General features: G+C 61.6%; 2 protein-coding genes across 13 annotated transcripts; one reads left to right on the plus strand and one right to left on the minus strand.

The window, feature by feature from the left end:
* Positions 1-484: 484 nt before the first annotated feature.
* CRELD2 (cysteine rich with EGF like domains 2) lies at positions 485-8,759 on the minus strand. Of its 7 annotated transcripts, none has more exons than XR_014252677.1 (10): positions 8,474-8,758; positions 8,092-8,174; positions 7,441-7,551; positions 7,042-7,133; positions 6,226-6,402; positions 4,785-4,969; positions 3,718-3,819; positions 2,597-2,692; positions 2,022-2,168; positions 485-766 (listed from the first exon to the last, which is right to left on the minus strand). XR_014252677.1 is itself a non-coding variant. In XM_082421612.1 (10 exons), exons 1-10 carry the CDS (start codon positions 8,594-8,596, stop codon positions 717-719), a joined length of 1,197 nt encoding a protein of 398 aa, XP_082277738.1. In that variant the 5' UTR covers positions 8,597-8,759; the 3' UTR covers positions 485-716. The 7 variants fall into 7 exon arrangements, 6 of the variants coding, with proteins under 6 accessions (XP_082277738.1, XP_082277739.1, XP_082277740.1 ...); XM_082421612.1 differs by having other exon boundaries at positions 2,022-2,199; positions 8,474-8,759; XM_082421613.1 differs by having other exon boundaries at positions 2,022-2,199; positions 3,718-3,801.
* A 235-nt stretch (positions 8,760-8,994) lies between these two features.
* ALG12 (ALG12 alpha-1,6-mannosyltransferase) lies at positions 8,995-17,847 on the plus strand. Of its 6 annotated transcripts, XM_082421607.1 has the most exons (12): positions 9,035-9,120; positions 9,659-9,737; positions 10,483-10,654; positions 11,674-12,005; positions 12,079-12,211; positions 13,900-14,073; positions 14,697-14,891; positions 15,371-15,474; positions 16,042-16,265; positions 16,767-16,936; positions 17,025-17,100; positions 17,176-17,847. In XM_082421607.1, the coding sequence occupies exons 4-12, from the start codon at positions 11,838-11,840 to the stop codon at positions 17,405-17,407; spliced, it is 1,476 nt and encodes a 491-aa protein (XP_082277733.1). In that variant the 5' UTR covers positions 9,035-9,120; positions 9,659-9,737; positions 10,483-10,654; positions 11,674-11,837; the 3' UTR covers positions 17,408-17,847. The 6 variants fall into 6 exon arrangements, with proteins under 6 accessions (XP_082277736.1, XP_082277732.1, XP_082277737.1 ...); XM_082421609.1 differs by lacking the exon at positions 10,483-10,654 and having other exon boundaries at positions 9,659-9,733; XM_082421610.1 differs by lacking the exons at positions 9,659-9,737; positions 10,483-10,654 and having other exon boundaries at positions 8,995-9,120; positions 11,725-12,005.
* Positions 17,848-19,180: the final 1,333 nt, after the last annotated feature.

A 19,180-nucleotide genomic window follows, 5' to 3' on the forward strand; every position in this document is an offset into this window, starting at 1 on the left:
GGGGTCGGGGGGGGGCAGGAGGCCAGAGGGGCTGGGGGAGCCTGAGCGAGGGGAGTGGGTGGGGTGGTGGACACCGGGCGCTCACCGGGGGCAGCCCTGGGGGGCTGGAGCGGAAGCCGTGGTCTGACCGCCACACGGACCGGTGGGAACGGGCTGGGCTGGGCTGCGGGGTGGTGCTGGGGCTCCATGCCGCCTTCTTCCCACGGGACGACCTGGCCCTGGGGTTCACGACTGACGTTTTCTCCAGCTTAGCCCCCAGGGTCCCTGGCGACACTCACTCCAGGGGCCCACAGGTGGGGCCCTGACACTCACCCGCTTAAGGTTCTGATGGTGCTTGCAAGCTGGGGATGGGGGGGGCGGGAGCCCCTCGGGGCAGCCCAGCTGTGCTGCCTTGAAAACCCCCGCAGGCCCGGGGTCTCCAGCAGGACGGGGCAAACTCCGTTCTAAGGGTCCACACGCTTCCAACGAGACAAACCCACACCTGTTCTCTGCCCAACTACATTCAGTGGCCAATTTTATTATAAAGAACGGTATCAAAATATACAAATCTGTTTAAGTACAACCAAGAAATGCAGCTTTTTTAAGGGTCAAATAAGCATCAGCCGTTTCAACGAAAGCAGCTTCCCCTGGAGCGACGGTGTGACATGAAGGGCCACGTCCAGGACGACAGTCTGAATAATTTAAAGGGCGGGTGTGACTTCTGACGTGGCTGCACATCATAAATCTTCATGGGACGGCGGCTGTGTCGGGCTTGCTTCTGCGACTTCTGTCAGAAAACAAACAGATCGGTCCATAAAATCCTAGCACGAAAGGTCCTGAGGATGCGGCCATGAGGCTGGCGCTGGGGCCGCGGTAACGCGTGGACAGGCTGCCCGTGGCCGTGGGGCGGCGCCAGGCTCCCTCTGGATGCAGCAGCCCCAAGCACCCCACGGCCGGGGTGTCCCGACAGCACCCCAGAGCCGCCACACGGCTGTGGGAGAGACGGGCGATGGGAGCCGGTGAGGTGCCCCCAGAACCAGCCGGGACGAGACGAGAGCCTGCGTGACGTGTGGGGACAGAGGGTGCGTGGCTGCGGCCCTCGCTGACCGTCAGGCCCCTCGGTTCCTACAGGGCGTCTACATGTGGATTAGCCTCTCTTTATCCTGCCGGGACCCGGGGAGCTTCTGGAGCCTGAGCCAAGTCTTACTCCTTCAGGAAAACTCTCAGCCATTGTCTTTTTTAACGTGGCTTCTTTCACATTCTCCGTGTTGTTCTAGAACTTGTACGAGATGACTGTGGGAAGAACCGTGTCCCCCCCCACAAGATAAGTTGGCATCCTAATCCCCGGTGCCTGTGAACGTGACCTTACTTGGAAATAGGGTCCCTGCAGGTGAGTAGGTTAAGAGGAGCTCACTGGGGTGGGCCCTGACCCAATGGCTGGTGTCCCTATAAGTAGAGAGAACTTCGGACACAGGCTCCAGGAAGAAGGCCATGTGACAAACAGAGGCAGAGGCTGGAGGGACGCAGCTGCCAGCCCAGGAACGCCAAGAATGACAGCCACCAGAGCCCGAAGAGGCAGGAAGGCTGCTCCCCGACAGGCTTCAGGGGGAGGCAGCCCTGCCGACACCTTGATCTCAGACATCCAGCCCCCAGGACTGGGAGACAAGGGGCCTCTGGGGTTGACGCCACCGGGCCTGTGGCGCTTTGTCGCGGCTCCCAGGAGCCCCCGTGGAGCCGTCTGCCCCTCCCGCCGCCTCCCTGCATGTCTGTCTCGGCCGGACCCGGGGGCTGCTCGGCTGGCAGCCTGTCTGCTGACCTTCCTTTGCGTCTCCCTCCCTCCATGCGAGAGGGAGCCCCCCGGGGCTTTGTCCCCACAGAGAACTTTACGCTCTTGTCTTCCAGGAACCCCGGCTCCCATCATCCCAGGGCCACCTTTTGTGTAAATTTCTTAACTTGGGAACAGGTGGCAGCGCACCCAGGCCCCGTGGCCGAGGGCAGAGGGCAGAGGGCAGAGGGCGGCCGTGGGGCGAGCGGTCACTCACCGGCCCCCGCCGGCCCCGTCTGCACACAGACGCCCTCGGCCTCCTCGAAGCCCTCGGGGCACACGCAGACGAAGCTCCCGGGCGTGTTGTAGCAGTTTTCGTTCCTCCTCAGACACGGCTTTTCCGCCAGCGAGCACTCGTCAATGTCTAAATAAAAACATTCCGCTGACCAGGTGACCTAGTTCGGCAAACGTGCACATGGGGATCGAAGGATCGAGGGATTCACGCGACATGATTCACTCCCACGCAGAAAGCGCAGAGATGGAACCAGCCCATTAGAGAAAGGAGACAGAGGGGAGCATTTAACAGGAGCCCCAGAGCCAGGCCGTCGGGGGCGGGAAGAAGAGACGGTCCAGGCAAACGTGAGGGCGGAGCCCGGTGGTTCTCCAGCCGGGTTCCAGCCGGGCTTGACTGTCGAGGGGGGCGTCCAGCCGGAGCCCGCGGGCCCTCGCTCGGCCCCCACGCCCCCGGGCACGTGAGAATCGGAGCCCGCAGCCCAGGCTCCCGCCCCGCCAGCGCACGTGGTCTCTGCGAAGGCTCCCGCCCCCGAGTGGAACGCAGATGCGCCCGCTGACCTGCGCACTGGCCGCTCTCCTTCGAGTAGCCGGGGATGCACTCTTTGCACTGTCCAGGACCCTTCCCTGTGCATCCCACGCAGGTAGAATCACATTCTGGAAACGAGAGGGGAGGGAGATGATGACACGAGACCCTCGTCCTGTGAGCAAAGCGCGACCTGAAACCACACACGAGATGGCGGAGGCCCTGCGGCCGGGAGAGCCCAGTGTCCCCATCCTGGGGGCGGTGGGGAGCAGACAGCGTGCGCTCGAGGCAAAGTGCGGACTTGCTGCGATTGACCGATCGACCGTTGGCGCTGTGTTGCTAAGGGACCTCGGTGCAGGCCGGGCTGCGGAAGCAGTGCTGACGGGGCCCCTCCACGACCTCTGCCACGTGAAGGATGGGGGCAGCATCTTTTCTCAAACAAAACCCGCCTCCAGCTGTGACACTGCTGACTCACCAGCTAGGAGCTTGGGGCCAATGACAGCAGAGAACGTGTGATGCTTTGGGGGCGTCTCATTGAAGCTGTGTGTCCACAAACATGGAGACAGGACGGCATGGCCGTGGACACGGTGGGGGGGGCGGGGGGGAAGGCGAGGAATCGGCACCACCTTTCAACCTTTCGGGGGGGTGGGTGGCCCTAAAATCCACATTCCCTTGAACTGAGCAACTCGGAAACTCATCCAAAGAAAATAATGAAGAACATAAGCAGCTTTACCTACGGGGGTCTTCAAAGTTTGTAACTGTGGGAAACGGTGTATGACAAATATTCAATGATACAGATTGTTGAAGAAAACCGTGAAATAACAACATGCTCCAAAATAATTAACACGATGTACAAAAATGTGACACGCAAAGGCGGTCACGATACCGTTGAATGAAAAACAAACAGGTAACAAGGCGCCGCTCAGATCAGCACTGCCTCGACTGGCCAGCCAGGGGCCCCTCCCCAGGGAGTGGATGGTTGCCACCTTTTTTCAACTTATCTGAATTCCTGATTCTTCTTCAGGAGACATCTATCACTTGTGTTGCCACCGTAAACGTTTTAAGGTGGCAGAGCACACAGGGGTCACGCTGACAAGCCGCAAGCCTCTGGAGGGGAAGGAGGGGCTGGAGCCGGCGGGCCGGGAGGCGCGCTCACCCTGGCACACGAAGGAGCCGTTGATGTTCTCGCAGTACTGCTGGTCCTCGCAGGGGGGCGGCTCCACCGCGCATTCGTCCACATCTGCAGAGGATGGCACAGCTGTGGCGGCAGCCGCGCCCCGACCGCCAGCCAGAGGGACCACCGTGGGGAGACACACAGTCAGTCATCCTCGGGGGCCTCCGTGTGCAGGTGGGACCAGCGGCTAACCCGTGAGCGCTCCCACGGGGCCGCGGTGAAGCTCCTAGGCGGGGCTGGGGGGGGCACCACCCTCCCCACTCAATTTGGGACGTGAGGCCCCCGACTTGCCTGCGGCTGAGCAGCTGTGAGGATGAGACCAAAACCGAGGCCCTGGCGGGAGGACGGCAGCCCGGCGGCTGCCCGCCGCCCGCCCCCCGCCCCGCCGCCCCCCGCCCCGCCGCCCCCGCCAGCACCTGGGCCTGCGCGGACTCGGGCAGGGCCGAGATGCTGGCGGCCGAGCTGTAGGGCAGCACTCATGGGCTGCGGCTCGAGGAGAAGACACCCCAGGAGCAGGCGGGGCCCCAGCTGGCCGGGCACGGCGGACGGGGAGAGCCACGCGCCACGGCGAGGGCCGCCAGGCCGAGGGGCCGTGCGGATTCCACCACCGTCAGAGGCCGCCCAGGCCCTGCAGTGCCCACCTGCCGGCCACAGCCCCCCCCCCACGTCTGTCTCTTTTATGAAACCAGGGCCCGAGGACACACGATTGGGCCCAAGTCCCAGGCTTCCCTCCCGGGCCCTGAGCCAACAGGACCACCGGGGCCACCTGATGGCAAGGACGGGGGGCAGGGGCCACCTTCCCAGCCCAGAGTCCAGGCCACAGAGGGTTCACGTGCAGCAACTGGCCCACAGGCAAGATCGCACGCGGGCAAACCCAGCCTCCACGCTGTGACCCATTAAAACACGGCCTGGAACGTCAGAGGCTGCTTCCCCACGAGTCAGAAGGGGGCGGAGAGCGGGAGTGGGGTGTCCTGCGGGTAGCTGGGGCTGCGCAGACGCCACGAGAGAGTGGGGGGAAGGGGTGGGGGAGGGCAGCCCACCAGCCTCACCCACGCAGGCGTCGCCCTCCCGTGCCCAGCCCGCTTCGCACTGGCCGCAGTCTCTGTTGGTGGGGCCCGTGCACGTCTTGCAGGACTCGTCACAGGCTGGAAGGCAGAGGTGGCACGGCCGTCAGTATGTGGGGATCCCGTCTCAGGAGTGAACTCGACGCAAAGGGTGTTTCGGAAATTAGGAGCTGACGTTCATAGGGTGAAAACAAAAACCGCAAACCAGCAAAAAAATCCCAGAGGAACAAGATACGTTCAACAGCAGAGAAACCTACTCGTGTGACTCACAACGTCCCCGGATGGAACGAGAGAAGAGAGCACACGGGGGTTCCCACGCCCGGCGGGATAGAATGCTCAGCGAACGCGGACTCCAGAGGAACTGCTCGTCACCTGCCAGAGGCAGCCTCCCGAATGCTGGAGCCCACACCCAGCTGCGTGTGCGCATGCCGCCCGCCAACACGCGTGGACGTTCTGGGCCCGGGAAAGGCCTAGGGTAGGAATCGGAGGGGCCGGCCTCCCAGACACCCAGCACATTCTCCACGGGGATGCCCAGGGCGGTGCAGCCTCACCGCCAGCCCTGACGGGAGAATTCAGCACGACTGCTGACGCCCAAAAGGTCTTCCTGTACACAGTGACCACCAACGAGAAAACACATCGAGATAGGGGCCACTCGTGGCTTCCTCCCTGGATTTACACATCTACGCCCCGTCAGAGGACGCCATCCCGGGCTGACGCAGCCTCACAAGCAGGGCATGGGCCTCCCCAACCAGAAGGGAGAAGCGTGCCCATCACAGCTGAAAAGGCTCTATCTGTGCAACCCCACAGGCCCATCTCAGAACTCACGGGGGTGCCCAGAACCCAGGTGGGAGAGCCTACCTTACCTGACACCAGGGTGACCAAGACGGCGTGTCCTCTACACGGGGACCTGGGGCCAGGAGGTCACACTGCGTGGCCTCCACCGTCCTGGTTCTCACCTGGGCCACCTCCCCACCCTGCTGGTGCCCTGACGTGGCCAGACTCGGCCCTGCCTCTGCTCACTCCGAGACCCTAAGCCTGAGTGACAGTGGGGACACCAGCGTCTGATCCCCGAGTTGCACCCAAGGACACCCGAGCCTCCTGCTGGGACAGCCGCGGGGAGAGCAAGCTCGGGCCAGACACTCCAGGTGCAGGCCCGGGGCCCTGGGACCAGCGTGGACGTCACGGAGCTGGAGGTGCCACACGGTCCAGCCTCCGAGCCCTTCTCCAGAACGACATCGGGGGTAAGCAACTCACACTTCCCTCCTGGGGCTTGTTTGGGGACAGGAAGCGAGACCATCCCGGCTGCTGGTCCTGTCATGTCCCTTCTTACATCGTACAAGGGCCCGCGTCTTCGCCCTCAGCTCCCAGAAGCCTGGGTCGGCGGTCACCGGGTCCCCCTCCCGTCCACACAGGCAGCTCCGGGTACCTGAGCAGATGCTGTGCGTCTCGTTCCTCAGCGAGTTGAAGTAGCCGTCCATGCAGTCGGCGCACAGCGGTCCCCGGTACCCCGGGTGGCACTGGCACGACCCGTCGCCCTGTCTGCTGCCGTCTCCGCTGCAGTGGCCGTTCCCGCTGCAGGGCCGCTCAGACCCGCCCTGGCACGCTGCGGGGACGCCGAGCCGCTCAGAGCACACCCCGCGACACATTCATAAAACCCGCTCTCTGCGTCTCGCTGAAACCCCAGCCCTGCTTCACCCCTTCTGTCTGGGGACATAGGAGCCCCACACTGGCGAGGTGTCTGGAGGAGGCGTTGGCTTGCGTCACGCAGGACACGGGGCCAAGGACGGGACAGTGAGGACCCCCGCTGTGGTGCCACACCAGTGGGACAAGCAAGGCAGGGGCAGCCTCGGCCGGGGTGGGGCCTGAGCGCCAGGATCGTGCCCTTTGCCCAGTTGATCCACGTGAACGTTTTGGTGACGCCTGGGCGGCAGCCATGGCTTCACTCAGTCTCTTCACCCCCGGAGGCTGGACGCCCCTGGCCCTGGCCTCTCACACGGGCTTCGCTGCGTATGGGCCACCTCCCCGCACCCAGAGGGCAGCACCCAGGTGGGCGACCAGGGGGTCTGTGGAGCCCTGAATTAGGAGCATACTTGGGACCAGATACCCAGAGGCGAAGATCCCGACAGCTGGGAGGAGGCTGCACAGGGCCCACGTTCCCACCCGAGCTCCTGCCCAGCCGGGAATCACGACAGGGTTAACCGGAACCACACAGGACGCTCGCGAGTCCCCGCAGGAAACTCACCCAGGCAGTCTGGCCCGTAAGTTCCTGGAGCACAGCAAACTTTCAGTGTTTTCACACAAAACCATTCAAATAAGTCAGGATACTTCTTCTTCCTGAGGATTTTAAAAAGTGTTCAATAAATCTCACGTGGCAGATTTCCTCAAAACAAAAACACAGCTGAACGTGTAACGTGCTTCTGAGTATCATGGGATCTGGGAGACGAGGGTCTGGGTGCCAAAAGACTCTTCCAGCTGATACCCTCATCTGGATTGTCACATTTTGGTAATAAAGGATGGGAACACGGGTAAGGAAGAAAACAGGTGTGTGGAAACCCCTACTATTTTTGTAGCTTTTTAAACCTGACATCATTTAAAAAGCCAGGAGTCGCTGGCGCTGGTCCCCGGGGACGCGGGCACTCACAGCTGCAGCCACCAGGTCTCCAGGAGCCCCTCGTGCTCCTCCAGCAGCTGGTTGCACTCGAAGTCGCTGGTCCCACACAGGCCCTCCATGATCTCCAGCAGGCGGACCTCGCTGAAACACAAGGCCGTCAGCTCGGCGAGGCCGGGGCAAAGGGCACCTCACTGGTCAGCGTCCATTCCCCAGGGATGTCCCAAGGCCCCACCTGCTGCCAGGCCACAACTACAGTGGCACTGCAGTGAAAAAAGACCCTCAGCAAACACCCAAGTGGGGCCAGGGGTAGTCAGTGCCAGGCAGAGAACTAAACACGGAGGGTGGGGCTGGGCAGGGAGGCCTGTCCGTCCTCACGGTGGGACATCGGGTGTGGGGTGTGCCAGGGGAAGCCCTGCAATGGGGCCAGAGGAGGCCGGAGCTCGGGGTGGGGGGCAGGAGGGATTTAGCCCCACCTATGTTTTTAAGAAACCGCCGTGTCTGCCGAGTGGAGGGCGAGTGGGACAAGTGTGCAAGCCAACAGGCCAGCCAGGAGCCAGTGCGTCAGCCCCAGGCAAGGACAGGTGACAAGCCCCAAGAGACGCTGTGTCTGTCAGTCAACGCTCCCAGGAACACGTCAGGCACCAAAGGCAGGCGCTGGGCCAGTAAGAGCAGGGCGCCCACCTGAATTCATACTTGGACAGCGTCTTTTCCTCCCAAGCCGTGTTTCCACCACCGAAGTTCTTCTTTGCTGTGTCCACCATTCCCTGCGGGGAGACGGCCGCACAGGGCTCAGCACTGCTGCCTCACCCCGTTCACGGTGAGGTGAGCGGTCTATGGTGGGGTGACCACAGTTCATGGTGGGGTGACCCCAGATCCATGGTGGGATGACCCAGTCCATGGTGGGGCAACCCTGGGACCCTGGTGTGGTGACCACAGTTCACGGAGGGGGTAACCCCAGTCGACGGCGGGAAAACCCTAGTCCATGGTGGGGTGACCCTGGTCCATGGCGAGGCGACCCCGGCCAGACCCCTGGCTTCGTGTCCCCGCGGGGTGACCGGCCCACCTGGTTGAACTTGTCCACCAGCTCCCGGCATCGCTTGCAGGGCGTCGGCTTCTTGGTGGCCTCGCCGGGCGACAGCAGCATCAGAAGCAGCAGCCCCAGAACGGCCGGGGCCGGCGGGCGCATGGCGGGCCGACGTGGACAGCGCTGCGGGAACGCGGCCGCGCGGGCACTGGCCGAGGTCCAGCGGGAACCGGCCGAGCGCTCCGGCCTCCGGCCGCCCACCGGCTCCGAAACGCCGGCCGTTCCCGGGGCTACTTGACGGCGCCGGCCGGGGCCCCGCCCCGTGCCAGCCCTCGCATCGCTATTGGTCGGCTGGGCCCGCCCCGTCCCCATGTGGCCCAATCCGGGCTCGCCACGAGAGGCGACCAATAGGAAGGCCCCGGGTCAGCGTCCCGCCGGGAAGGTTGGGCACAGGGGGCGTGGAGATCCGAGCCCGCCCCTCGCGCCGGCCTCTCGCCTGCACCGCCCGCTGCGGCCATCTTTACTCCGGGCAGAGAGGGCGCCCGCCGCCACGGCAGCCGGGGTTTAGTGGCCATGTTAGGTTCGGGCAAGGGCGTCGCCTCTATTCTCGGTTTCCGCCGCTCGACTTCCGGCTGAGGGTAGCCCAGGCGGACGCGCTTCGAGGGACCGCGCCGTGGACTGGCGAGGTCAGCGCGCGCGGCTGGGGCTCTCGGGACGGGCTGCGGGGACCCCGGGCCGGCGCTGTCGCGGTGCTCCTTGGGCCTCACCGGGCGTGTCCACGCAGGACGACCGCTGGGCTCCTCACTTGAGGGCCAAGCTCCTCACCCGGCGGTGGGCTCCTCACCTGGGGCAGTCTCCTAACCTAGGGTTGGGGCTCCTCACCTGGGGCCTGATGAGTGTTTCTGGGCTTCCAGACATCTGCATTTCCCCACGTGCCCGAGGCCATTGGCACTGGAACCCGTGGCTTACGTTAGGAAGAACGAAGGTGGGCATTACCTGGTTTCTAGTAGGACAGAACTGCCAGAAGGAAGCAGTACAAACGATACAGAGTTTTCTCTGGCCGAATTTGTACCAGTTCCTTTGTGTTTCCAGCCAGGGATTAATAACGTGAACATCTGACTTGACCAGTTTCAGTAGAGACCTTAGAATCCGAATAGGCGGGGACAAGAAGGCCTTTGCACCTAATCTGAGGGGTGACCATCCTATAAACGACATGTTTTAAAGTCGTGGCCTGTTTTAGCCTGTGGGTGCGTCAGATTAACAACCCGAACAGCTGCAAGCGGGTGTGGACCAGTGCAGGTGCGTCTGCTCACCGTCTCGGGCCCGGTGGGGCGTCCCGGTGGGGGGTTGACCGTGGTTTCTGTACTTGCGTATGTCCTGTTTGTCTCCTCGTGGTCCGGCTGGGCATGCAGGGTGCCGCCAGCGCCTTCCAAAATAAGCTGCTTTGCCAGTTGGTTTCTGCCCTTGGTCGTCAGCACAGAGCACACTCTTACCTGGATGAGAAGCTCCTGGGGCCCGGAGCGGGGTTTGGCAGGTGCCTTTTCACCCCACAGCTTGTGAAATAACAGAGTCTAGATCTTCCCGCAGGGGAACCTCCTCTGGGCAGAGGTGTGGAGTGGGGTGTGCAGGGACTGGCCTGGGACAGCTGTGAGCCCGAGTCAGGTTCCTGCCACGGAGCACCTGCGCAGCTGCTCCACCCGCCCGGCCTTAGAGATGCTTCCTAGTTCTGTAGACTCTTTTTCCCCTCGAACAGTAAGAGGAACAGAGAGTAGTATATGAACGTTCCGTGGTCTCTTCGGCTTCACTGGAAATTAAAGCGTTAACGTTTCTTTAATGAAAATGTAAACTGGTGTGATGAGATCCACGCTTAGTTTTTTTTTTTTTTTTTTAATTTTTTTTTTTGGCTGCGTTGGGTCTTTGCAGCATGTGGGATCTTCCCGGACCAGGGCTCAAACCCATGTCCCCTGCATTGGCAGGCAGATCCTTAACCACTGAGCTACCAGGGAAGCCCCCCACGCTTAGCTTTTATGAATTTCTTCTTCAAGTAGTTTGTTGAGCACCTGCCATGCGCCAGGCTGTGCTGATACAGCAGTGAGTCAGCCCTGCCCTCAGGCTGTGAGCGCAGCAGGGGAGACAGATGCCCCCTGTGATGACCGGAGTCCATCCTTGCTGAGGTTACAGTGGGGAGCGGGGGACAGAAGGATCCCGCCCTTACGTTTGGTAAGGGAAAAGTTCTGTTACTTCCCTGGGAACTGCATGTTATTTTGGTAATTCTTAATTATTGGAGCCCTTTTGACCCCCTTACTTCCCTCACCTCACCACCACCACCATATCAAACAGGATTCCTGTTCCCCCTCAGGTGTTGATTCCCCACTTGCTATCCTAGGAGAGTACAGACTTCATACCTCTCCCTCGAACCAAAAAGTAGTTTTAACAAACAGTAAGCACCGTGGTTCTCTCCTTTCACTTCTTGCCCTTCTGGTTTTGATCAAATAAAAGCAAACCTGTTTTCAGACAAGCCAGAAACAGGAAGAACTTGCCATCTTCCTTCCCTCGCCAGATTGAAAGACAGAGGTCTTCCACGAGTAGGAACTGCCCCAGACACTTCCATGGTTTTCCCAGGAAGCTTCGTGCCATGGGGTGCCCCCCAAAGTCCTGTTGGTGTTTGGGTGGTCCGTCGCAGGCACATCTGTCTGCATCCCCGCCCCCCAGGAACACACTCTTGCTTTCTGCCGCCCACGTGTCTGTGCTATCGACCAGCGTGGTGCTCCCCGGGGCTCCAAGAGGCTCAGAACACAGCGGGTGGGTGTCCGCGGCCCTGTCTCACCATCCTTGGGGTGCAGGGCTTCGCTGGCGCCCCGAGCCCTGCGCCTCACCTCCTGTCCTCTCGTGGCTGTCCCTCTGCAGTTCTCCAGGCGCACCCCTCCCGCCCTCCTACTTCACAGTCTTCCGGCCCATCTCCCTCGGCCAGTACCGTGGGGGCCGAGCCCAGCTTGTTCCTAACTCTCCGGCCAGATTTCAGCTTCTCGAGCACGGGGGTCGTCCTGCTGCCCTCCAGCGCCGGGCTGGCCCAGGTCCCGGCTGCACAGTGGACTAAACTCGGGTTCTGCAACTCAGGTCTTTCTTCCTGGAAAAGTATTCGCACAGCTTAAAGCGTAAGAAGGCTGGTTAAAGTAGGAAAGCTTCTCTAGCATGATTTTTCTTTCAACGTTCTATTTTGATGTGTTTTCGGATTACAGAAGCTGCAGCAGTTCAAAGGATTCCCATTACCCTTCAAACACATTTCCCAGGTGTTAACTCGAGCGTGAGATTTGAAGCTCAGGGACCTGCGTCTCCATTCTCTCAAAACGATTCGAGTGGCGGTGCCGGCGGTGGATGAAGGTCTGTGAGGCTGACGTGCAGAATGGCCGGGAAGAGGCCGTCGGGCCTGGGCAAGCAGCGCTGGCTCCTGGGGCTGCTGGTGGTGGTAGCCGCCGTCCACCTGGTCGCCTGCCCCTACACCAAAGTGGAGGAGAGCTTCAACCTGCAGGCCGTCCACGACCTGCTCTACCACCGGCTGGATGTGGAGAAGGTGAGCTCCCGCCTGAGCCGTGCATCGACCTCCGCTTCCTGGGGCCTCTGCTGACCTGCCCTTCTCCCTGCAGTTTGACCATCTCGAGTTCCCTGGCGTGGTCCCCAGGACGTTCCTCGGGCCGCTGGTGATCGCGGCGCTCTCCAGCCCCGCCGTTTACGTGCTTTCGCTCTTGGAAGCGTCCAAGTTCTATTCTCAGCTAGTAGGTAAGGGGGTCTTCAAACGGGGATGGGGTGGAGAACTGCAGTGTGGTCAGAGGGTCTCAGTCACCCAGGTGGAGGGTCCCTCGTGCAGGAGGGTCCACCTGTTGGAATCTCGGCCACTCAGCAGAGGGACTCAGCGGGGACAGCGTCAGCCCCGCCGGGCTGTGCCCTCGTGACTGCAGTGGGGGCCGAGCCCCGTCCCCCGGGCAGAAGCAGTACGTTTCCCAGCTCAGTCAAACCCATCTCACGGCTGGTTGCTCCGGCCTGTATGGAGAGCTTTAAAAATCGCACATTCCTGGGGAAGAAGCAGTTCCGCTTCTTGAAAGGGCAGATGAGGAAACGGAAATCCACTCGCTCCAGGCTGTTGTGGTCACGTGGGGGGGCCAGGAAGCCTTGGACGGGAGAGTTGGGGGCCACGTCTGCGCATCAGGTCCTTGGTAAACGCGGCCCTGGAGGTATCGGCCAGGTGGCGGGGCCGCTGGGGTCAGTGCCGGGCTGCCGTCCTGATGCTCTGCCCTGCCCAGCGGCTGCGTGCCGTGGGCCCCTGCCTCGGGGCCGCCAGGCACGGTGCAGCTTCAGGGTGGGGCGGCCAGGGTCTAGGCTGTCCGTCTTCCATGGCCCGCCCATTTTTTTGACAGTTTCAATAGTGTTTAATAAACGATGTGACAGGACACGAAATGTGGCCCACCACACTCAAAATTAAAAGAATTCAGTTAATAGCGAGTGAAGCACAAAATGAACAAATTCACCTAACGCTAGTTTCAGTAAAAAATATACTGTCACTTTAAATTAATGTATTTTAGTTCCATTTGTTTTACCTGTCTTTTTTTTTTTATATAAATTTATTTATTTATTTTTGGCTGTGTTGGGTCTTTGTTTCTGTGCGAGGGCTTTCTCTAGTTGCGGCAAGCGGGGGCCACTCTTCATCGCGGTGCACGGGCCTCTCACTATCGCCGCCTCTCTTGTTGCGGAGCACAGGCTCCAGACGCGCAGGCTCAGTAGTTGTGACACACGGGCCCAGTTGCTCCGCGGCATGTGGGATCTTCCCAGACCAGGGCTCGAACCCGTGTCCCTCGCATTGGCAGGCAGACTCTCAACCACTGCGCCACCAGGGAAGCCCCCTATTTTTTTAATTGAAGTATAGTTGGTTCACAATATGGCATTGTATCAGATGTACAGCAAAGTGATTCAGTTATATGTATATTTTTCGGATTGTTTTCGTTATAGCTTATTATAAGATACTGAAGATAGTTCCCTGTGTTATACAGTGTATCTTTGTTAATTATCTATCTTATATACAGTAGCGTGTATCTGTCGATCCCAAACTCCTAATGTATCCCTCTCCTCCTTCCCCTTTGGTAACCGTAAGTTTATTCTCCGTGTCTGGGGGTCTGTTTCCGTTTTGTATGTAGGTTCCTTTGTGTCATATTTTGGATTCCACACGTAAGTGATAACGTACGATACTTGTCCTCCTCTGTCTGACTTCACTTAGTGTGATCACCCCTGGGTTCCTGCGCGTTGCTGCCGTGGCGTGGTTTCCTCCGCTGTGGCCGAGTACTGTTCTGCCGTGTACCCCCAGCCCGTTCTTAGCACCGAAGGCAGCTCCCCTCCCTCAGGGCCCTTTCGAGACCCCGTGGTCGCTAAGGGCCCCGCCCCGCCGCTGTCGCACACATGGCGCCCTCTCTGTTCAGTCAGGGCCGTCCTTGGACTCAGCGTGATCTTTGGACTCTGGACTTTACAAAAAGAAGTGAGGCGGCAGTTTGGGGCCACGGTGGCCACCCTGTTCTGCTGCGTGACGGCCTCGCAGTTCCACCTGATGTTCTACTGCACGCGGACGCTCCCCAACGTGCTGGCCCTGCCTGTGGGTATGTAGCCGCCCGGCCGGCCTGCCCGGGGGGTTCCCTCCGACGTGTCTGCCCATCGAAGGCTGCTCCCCACCGGGCGTCTCAGAAACCCTGCGAGGGGAGCAGGGCCCTGTCCTCGGTGCTGGACTGAGGCCCGGCTTCCAGGGCTCGGCTTCTCTTGAGCAGGACCGGAGCTGGAGCTGGTCCGCGGAGCTGGGAGGAGAGGAAGCCGCGTGCAGGCCTGGTGGGGACGTTCCGGGAGCCTCGGGGGGCCAAGTGCGGGGAGCAGGGACCTCGGAGGGACCGGGCGGGAGAGGCGGCCGGCGGGAGACGGGGAGGGGGCGGCCGAGGTTGGCGCTGGACGTGCGAGTGCGAGGCTGCGGAGGAGGCGGGAAGCCGCGTGGGCGCCGGCGTCCAGCACCGTCCAGCGCCGTCCGGGGCCGTCCGGGGCCGCCTGGCCTGCGGAAGTGGCTCGGGCTGCGCCACGGCGCAGGACGCGGGCCGGGCGGGGGGCTGTCGCGGTGCAGCCCTGGGCCCGCGTTGGCAGGTCTGGCTCTGAGAGGCGCTGGCTGGCTGCTGGAGGGCTCTGGGCGGCTTTCCCGAGGAGAGCACAAGCGGCCCACCTCCCGGCCTGTGCCTTGCAGTCCTGGCAGCCCTCGCAGCCTGGCTGCGGCAGAGGTGGTCGCGCTTCATCCGGCTCTCGGCCTTCGCCGTTCTGGTCTTCAGAGCCGAGCTGAGCCTGCTCCTGGGCCTGGCGCTGCTGCCGCCGCTCTGCCTGCGGAAGGTCTCGGTGGCCAGGGCCCTGCGCTGCGCCGCGCCGGCCGGGATCCTCTGCTTAGGTGAGTCGGGTCACCGCGGCCACGCGGTCTGGGGCCTGTGCTTTCCTTGCCTTGTTTCATGCAGACGAAACTCGGGAGGTTTTCTTGTTTTTGTTTTTCGTTAAATGGAATTACCTTCACCGTCAGTGGTGGTAAAACGTCTTGGTGCAGGTCCCTGGCTGCTCTGCCCAAGGGTCCCCCACGAGGGCCCCCACCCCCTGCTGCCCGGGGCCTCCATCAGGGGCTCTTCTCCTCGTGCGTCTCAGCCAGGCTGGGCGGCCACGAGGGACCTGCGTGAAGAGGCTCGTTCGGGGGGTAGGTCCCGACGCCTCAGCTCCTTTACATGAAGCTGCTGGTGGCTCCTGGTTTCTGTGCTGACGGGGCTGCGTCTCGGGAACATCTACCTGTGACCAGGACTCCGTGGCTGCTGTTCAGCCAGCTGCGTCGAGATCCGAGCTTCCCAGGTGGCCGTGTTCTTTCCTGAGGTCTTCTTTTCTTAGGACTGACTGTGGCCGTGGACTCCTATTTTTGGCGCTACCTCGTGTGGCCAGAAGGAAAGGTGCTCTGGTACAACACCGTCCTGAACAAAAGTTCCAACTGGGGTGTATCCTTCCAGTGTCTGCACAGTGGCCCACGGGGCGGGGCTGCGCGATGAGCCACTCTCCTCCTGTGTCCGCACCTGATGGAGCATGGCGGCTGCTGCAGCACCAGCACTGGCGCCTTCTTCCCCGCAGTCTGGGCCTCCCCTGGTCCAGTGGCCGCCAGCCGGTGTCTGTAGCCGAAGCGTCTCCTTTGTCCTCGTGATGATCTGCTTTCTTTTCACATTTTATCCTGGAGTAGTTAAACACAGCAAATAGAATACTGAGTCCCCAGTGGTCCCATCACCCTGGAACAGTCTGTTTTTACAGTGAAAAACGGAGGGAAAAGTTAAAGAACTCGGCGCAGCCCCACTTGCCATCCGCGGCCTGGCTCTGGCACCGGCACCCGAGTCCCGGCCTCTGTCCGCGTGTGAAGGGGTCACGCCGTGGCCCGAGGCGCGGGGGTCCCAGGTGCTGCAGGCAGGGGCGCCGTCAGGGCTGTGTCTCCCGCACGCTCCTGGCTCCCGCCTGAGCCCGGCCCGGGGACGGGCAGCTGTGGCTGGCGTGTGGCCTCCTTAACCCCCCTGCCGCAGACCTCGCCGCTGCTCTGGTACTTCTACTCGGCCCTGCCTCGCGGCCTGGGCTGCAGCCTGCTCTTTGTGCCTCTGGGCGCCGCGGACAGAAGGGCCCTGGCGCTGCTCCTGCCGGCGCTGGGCTTCGTGGCTCTGTACTCGCTTCTCCCGCACAAGGAGCTGCGCTTCATCATCTACGCCTTCCCCCTGCTCAACGTCGTGGCCGCCAGGGGCTGCGCCCGTGTGTGAGTGCCACCGCCGAGACGCTGCTGCCTGGGCTCCCCTGGGGCGGCTTACCGGTTCACAAGGGGACGGTGCTTAGGGTAAACCGACGTGTTTATTAACTGGGCGCCTGGCCAGGCTTTGGTCAAGGGTCCAGCCCGAGTGCACCGGGCCAGCATCTGGCCTGTAAAGGACAGACGGTGAGTGCCTCGCTCCGTGGGCTTCGCGGTCCTGCCCGCGCACTGCGACAGCGGCCTTATCCCGTCCGCTTCACTTACACACAGGCAGCGCGGTATTTGGCCCGGAGGCTACGCTCTGACCCAAGTAATGACGTGGGATGCTTGAAAATGTAATACAAGTTTTAAATTGGCATCTGGGTGGAATTTCAGAGAGACAATGTCACGTCTGCCTGCTTGGTGCTAACTCTCGCTCAGCGACAGCGGGCAGTGGGTTTCTGCTCCCAACGATAGGTTCTGCTCTGCTGCTGCCATTGCCTTTCCGCAAGGTGCACTGCTCTTTTACAGGCTGAATAATTATAAGAAGTCCTGGCTGTATAAAGTGGGGTCCCTCCTCGTGATAGGACACCTCGTGGTGAACGCCGCATACTCGGCCACAGGCTCGTACGTGTCCCACTTCAACTACCCTGGCGGCGTGGCGATGCAGAGGCTGCACGAGCTGGTGCCCCCCCGCACAGGTAGGCGCTCGGCCCCCCGCTGCCGGCTGCGGCTCTGGCCAGAGGTGCCGGGTTCGCGGCGCTAACCGAGCAGACGCGGTTTCCGCAGATGTCGTGGTGCACATCGACGTGGCCGCTGCCCAGACAGGTGTGTCCCGGTTTTTGGAAGTCAACAGCGCCTGGAGGTACGTCCTCGTCTCGTGCACGGGCTCCCGGGGCCGCCACGGACCCCCGGCACACAGCCTTGCTCTCGTTCGCAGGTACGAGAAGAGGGAGGACGTGCGGCCCGGCTCCGAGCGCATGCTGGCCTACACGCACCTCCTGGTGGAGGCTGTCCCCGGGCTGCTGGCCCCCTACCGGGACACGCACCAGGTGCTGGCCAGCGTCCCCGGCACCGCCGGCCTGAGCCTGAACCTCACCAGGCTGCCCCCCTTTGACGTGAACCTGCAGACCAAGCTGGTGCTTCTGGAGAGGCTGCTCGGGCCTTCCTGAGGAGGAGCCAGAGGCCCTCCAGGAACGTCGGCGTTCCGACCGACGGGACGAGACGGGAAACGCGCAGAGGACCAGGGGTTCGCCCTCACGGGGGCGCGTCCGCAGCCGGGGCAGCCACGCCCACGCCGCCCACCGCTTGTGAGGACGAGGGCCCCGGCACCCCTGCGGGGTGACGGTGGGTGGGATGCTGTTTGCCGTCCAGGCCGAGGGCTGTCACGGCTGCAGGACGTGGGTCTTGCCCGCGGAGCTGCTTTTGGGCAGCAGGCTGTGGCCTCTCGGGCCCTGAAAGGGCGTCCCCCTGGGGCAGCGTAACCGCAGAGACTCGGCACGTGCTGGACTCGTCCCCACCAGCACCCAGCGCTCGGGGCGGGGCCTTGTTTGTGGTCACAGGCGGCCGTTTCCATTTCAGATGAGGCTTTAGGAGATAAACGCGTTCAAAAGAGTGAGACTCAAATTGTAAATGTCTTCTTACTGTCGATCTCGGGTGATGCTTCCAGAGACTGCCTCCACCTGGGTTTTGTTTAAGTGATTTGGGCACTTTCCCACTTTGCTGAACAGTGTTTACTGAGTTCCTGGCACGTGTCTGACTTCACCAGGCACTGAAGACGATGCAGGGAACTGAGTGTGCTTTGCCCGTGTGCACACACACCATGCACATGCACACATGCACACACGCTACACACGTGTGCGTAGAGACAGGCAGTCTTTCCTGAGCCATTCCAGAGGCAGTTGCCTACGCCTGGCCTCCAGCCCGAGTGCCTCAGTGCCTCGGAAGGAGGTGGCGCTTCCTGACCTGTAGTTACTGTTTTTTCCACTGAAGCTGACAAGCAGGCTGTACGGGCCCCTCCCCAAACCTCGCCGACACGGCGCCCCCTGGTGATTCCTGCTGCGGCCGCCCGCCGCTCAGCGGGCGCCCACCTTCCCCTGTTGCCTGTTTCTTGTGAGCGTTTGTTACTTACCTGTCATCGGCAGTTCTCAGTGTTTAGATGTGGCCCCCAGTCGTCAGCCTGCACACGTGGACTGCTGCTGGACCTCGATGGGCCGTGAGCTGCCCTGTCAGTTGCCTTGGTGTTCAAACTGCAGATTCCCCCGGGGGGCCTGTCAAGCCGTGCGGTCCCGGCTGCGTGCCCCGTCGTTAAGGCTTTGAGCACTTCCCTGCTTGCTGGCACAAGGAGTGCGCCCCAGGCTCCTCGGGCCTCTCTGTCTCCACCCTGGAGTCGGCCGTTCGGAGGGCCAGGCTCCTTTGGGCAGGGACTGGTTTCAGAGACCGAGATCTGGGTGCAAAGCGTGCTCGTTGCTATCAGGATGCCCGTGTTTCCAGGCCCTTTCTGCGGAGAGAGGGAGGACAGGCGCGCGTTGTGCACACGCTTGTGCGCGTGCACAGGTGTGAGAGGTCACAGCAGCATGCCGACACCTCCAGCTCCACCCCACCTCTGTGGCGTCCGTTTGCCTCCCTCGTTCCACGTCTGCATGTCCTGTCCCCGCAGTGAGAATCCAACCCCGACAACGTCAACGTACGTTTGACCTGTGTCAAGGGACACCGACCCCCACACAGTCGGAAATCTGCACATAACCTTCGACCCCCCCCAAGGCTTAATTACTAATAGCTCCTGTTGAGTGGAAGACTTACCCATAACATGAACGGTCCATGACACGTCTTGTATGTTACATGTCAGATACTGTATTCTTTCAATTATGTAAGCTACAGAAAAGAAAATGTTAATTAAGAAAATCATAGGGGGGCTTCCCTGGGGGTCCAGTGGTTAAGACTTT

The sequence above is a fragment of the Balaenoptera physalus genome (genome assembly GCF_965194825.1).
Source record: "Balaenoptera physalus genome assembly, chromosome: 13".
NCBI classification, from domain to species: domain Eukaryota; kingdom Metazoa; phylum Chordata; class Mammalia; order Artiodactyla; family Balaenopteridae; genus Balaenoptera; species Balaenoptera physalus.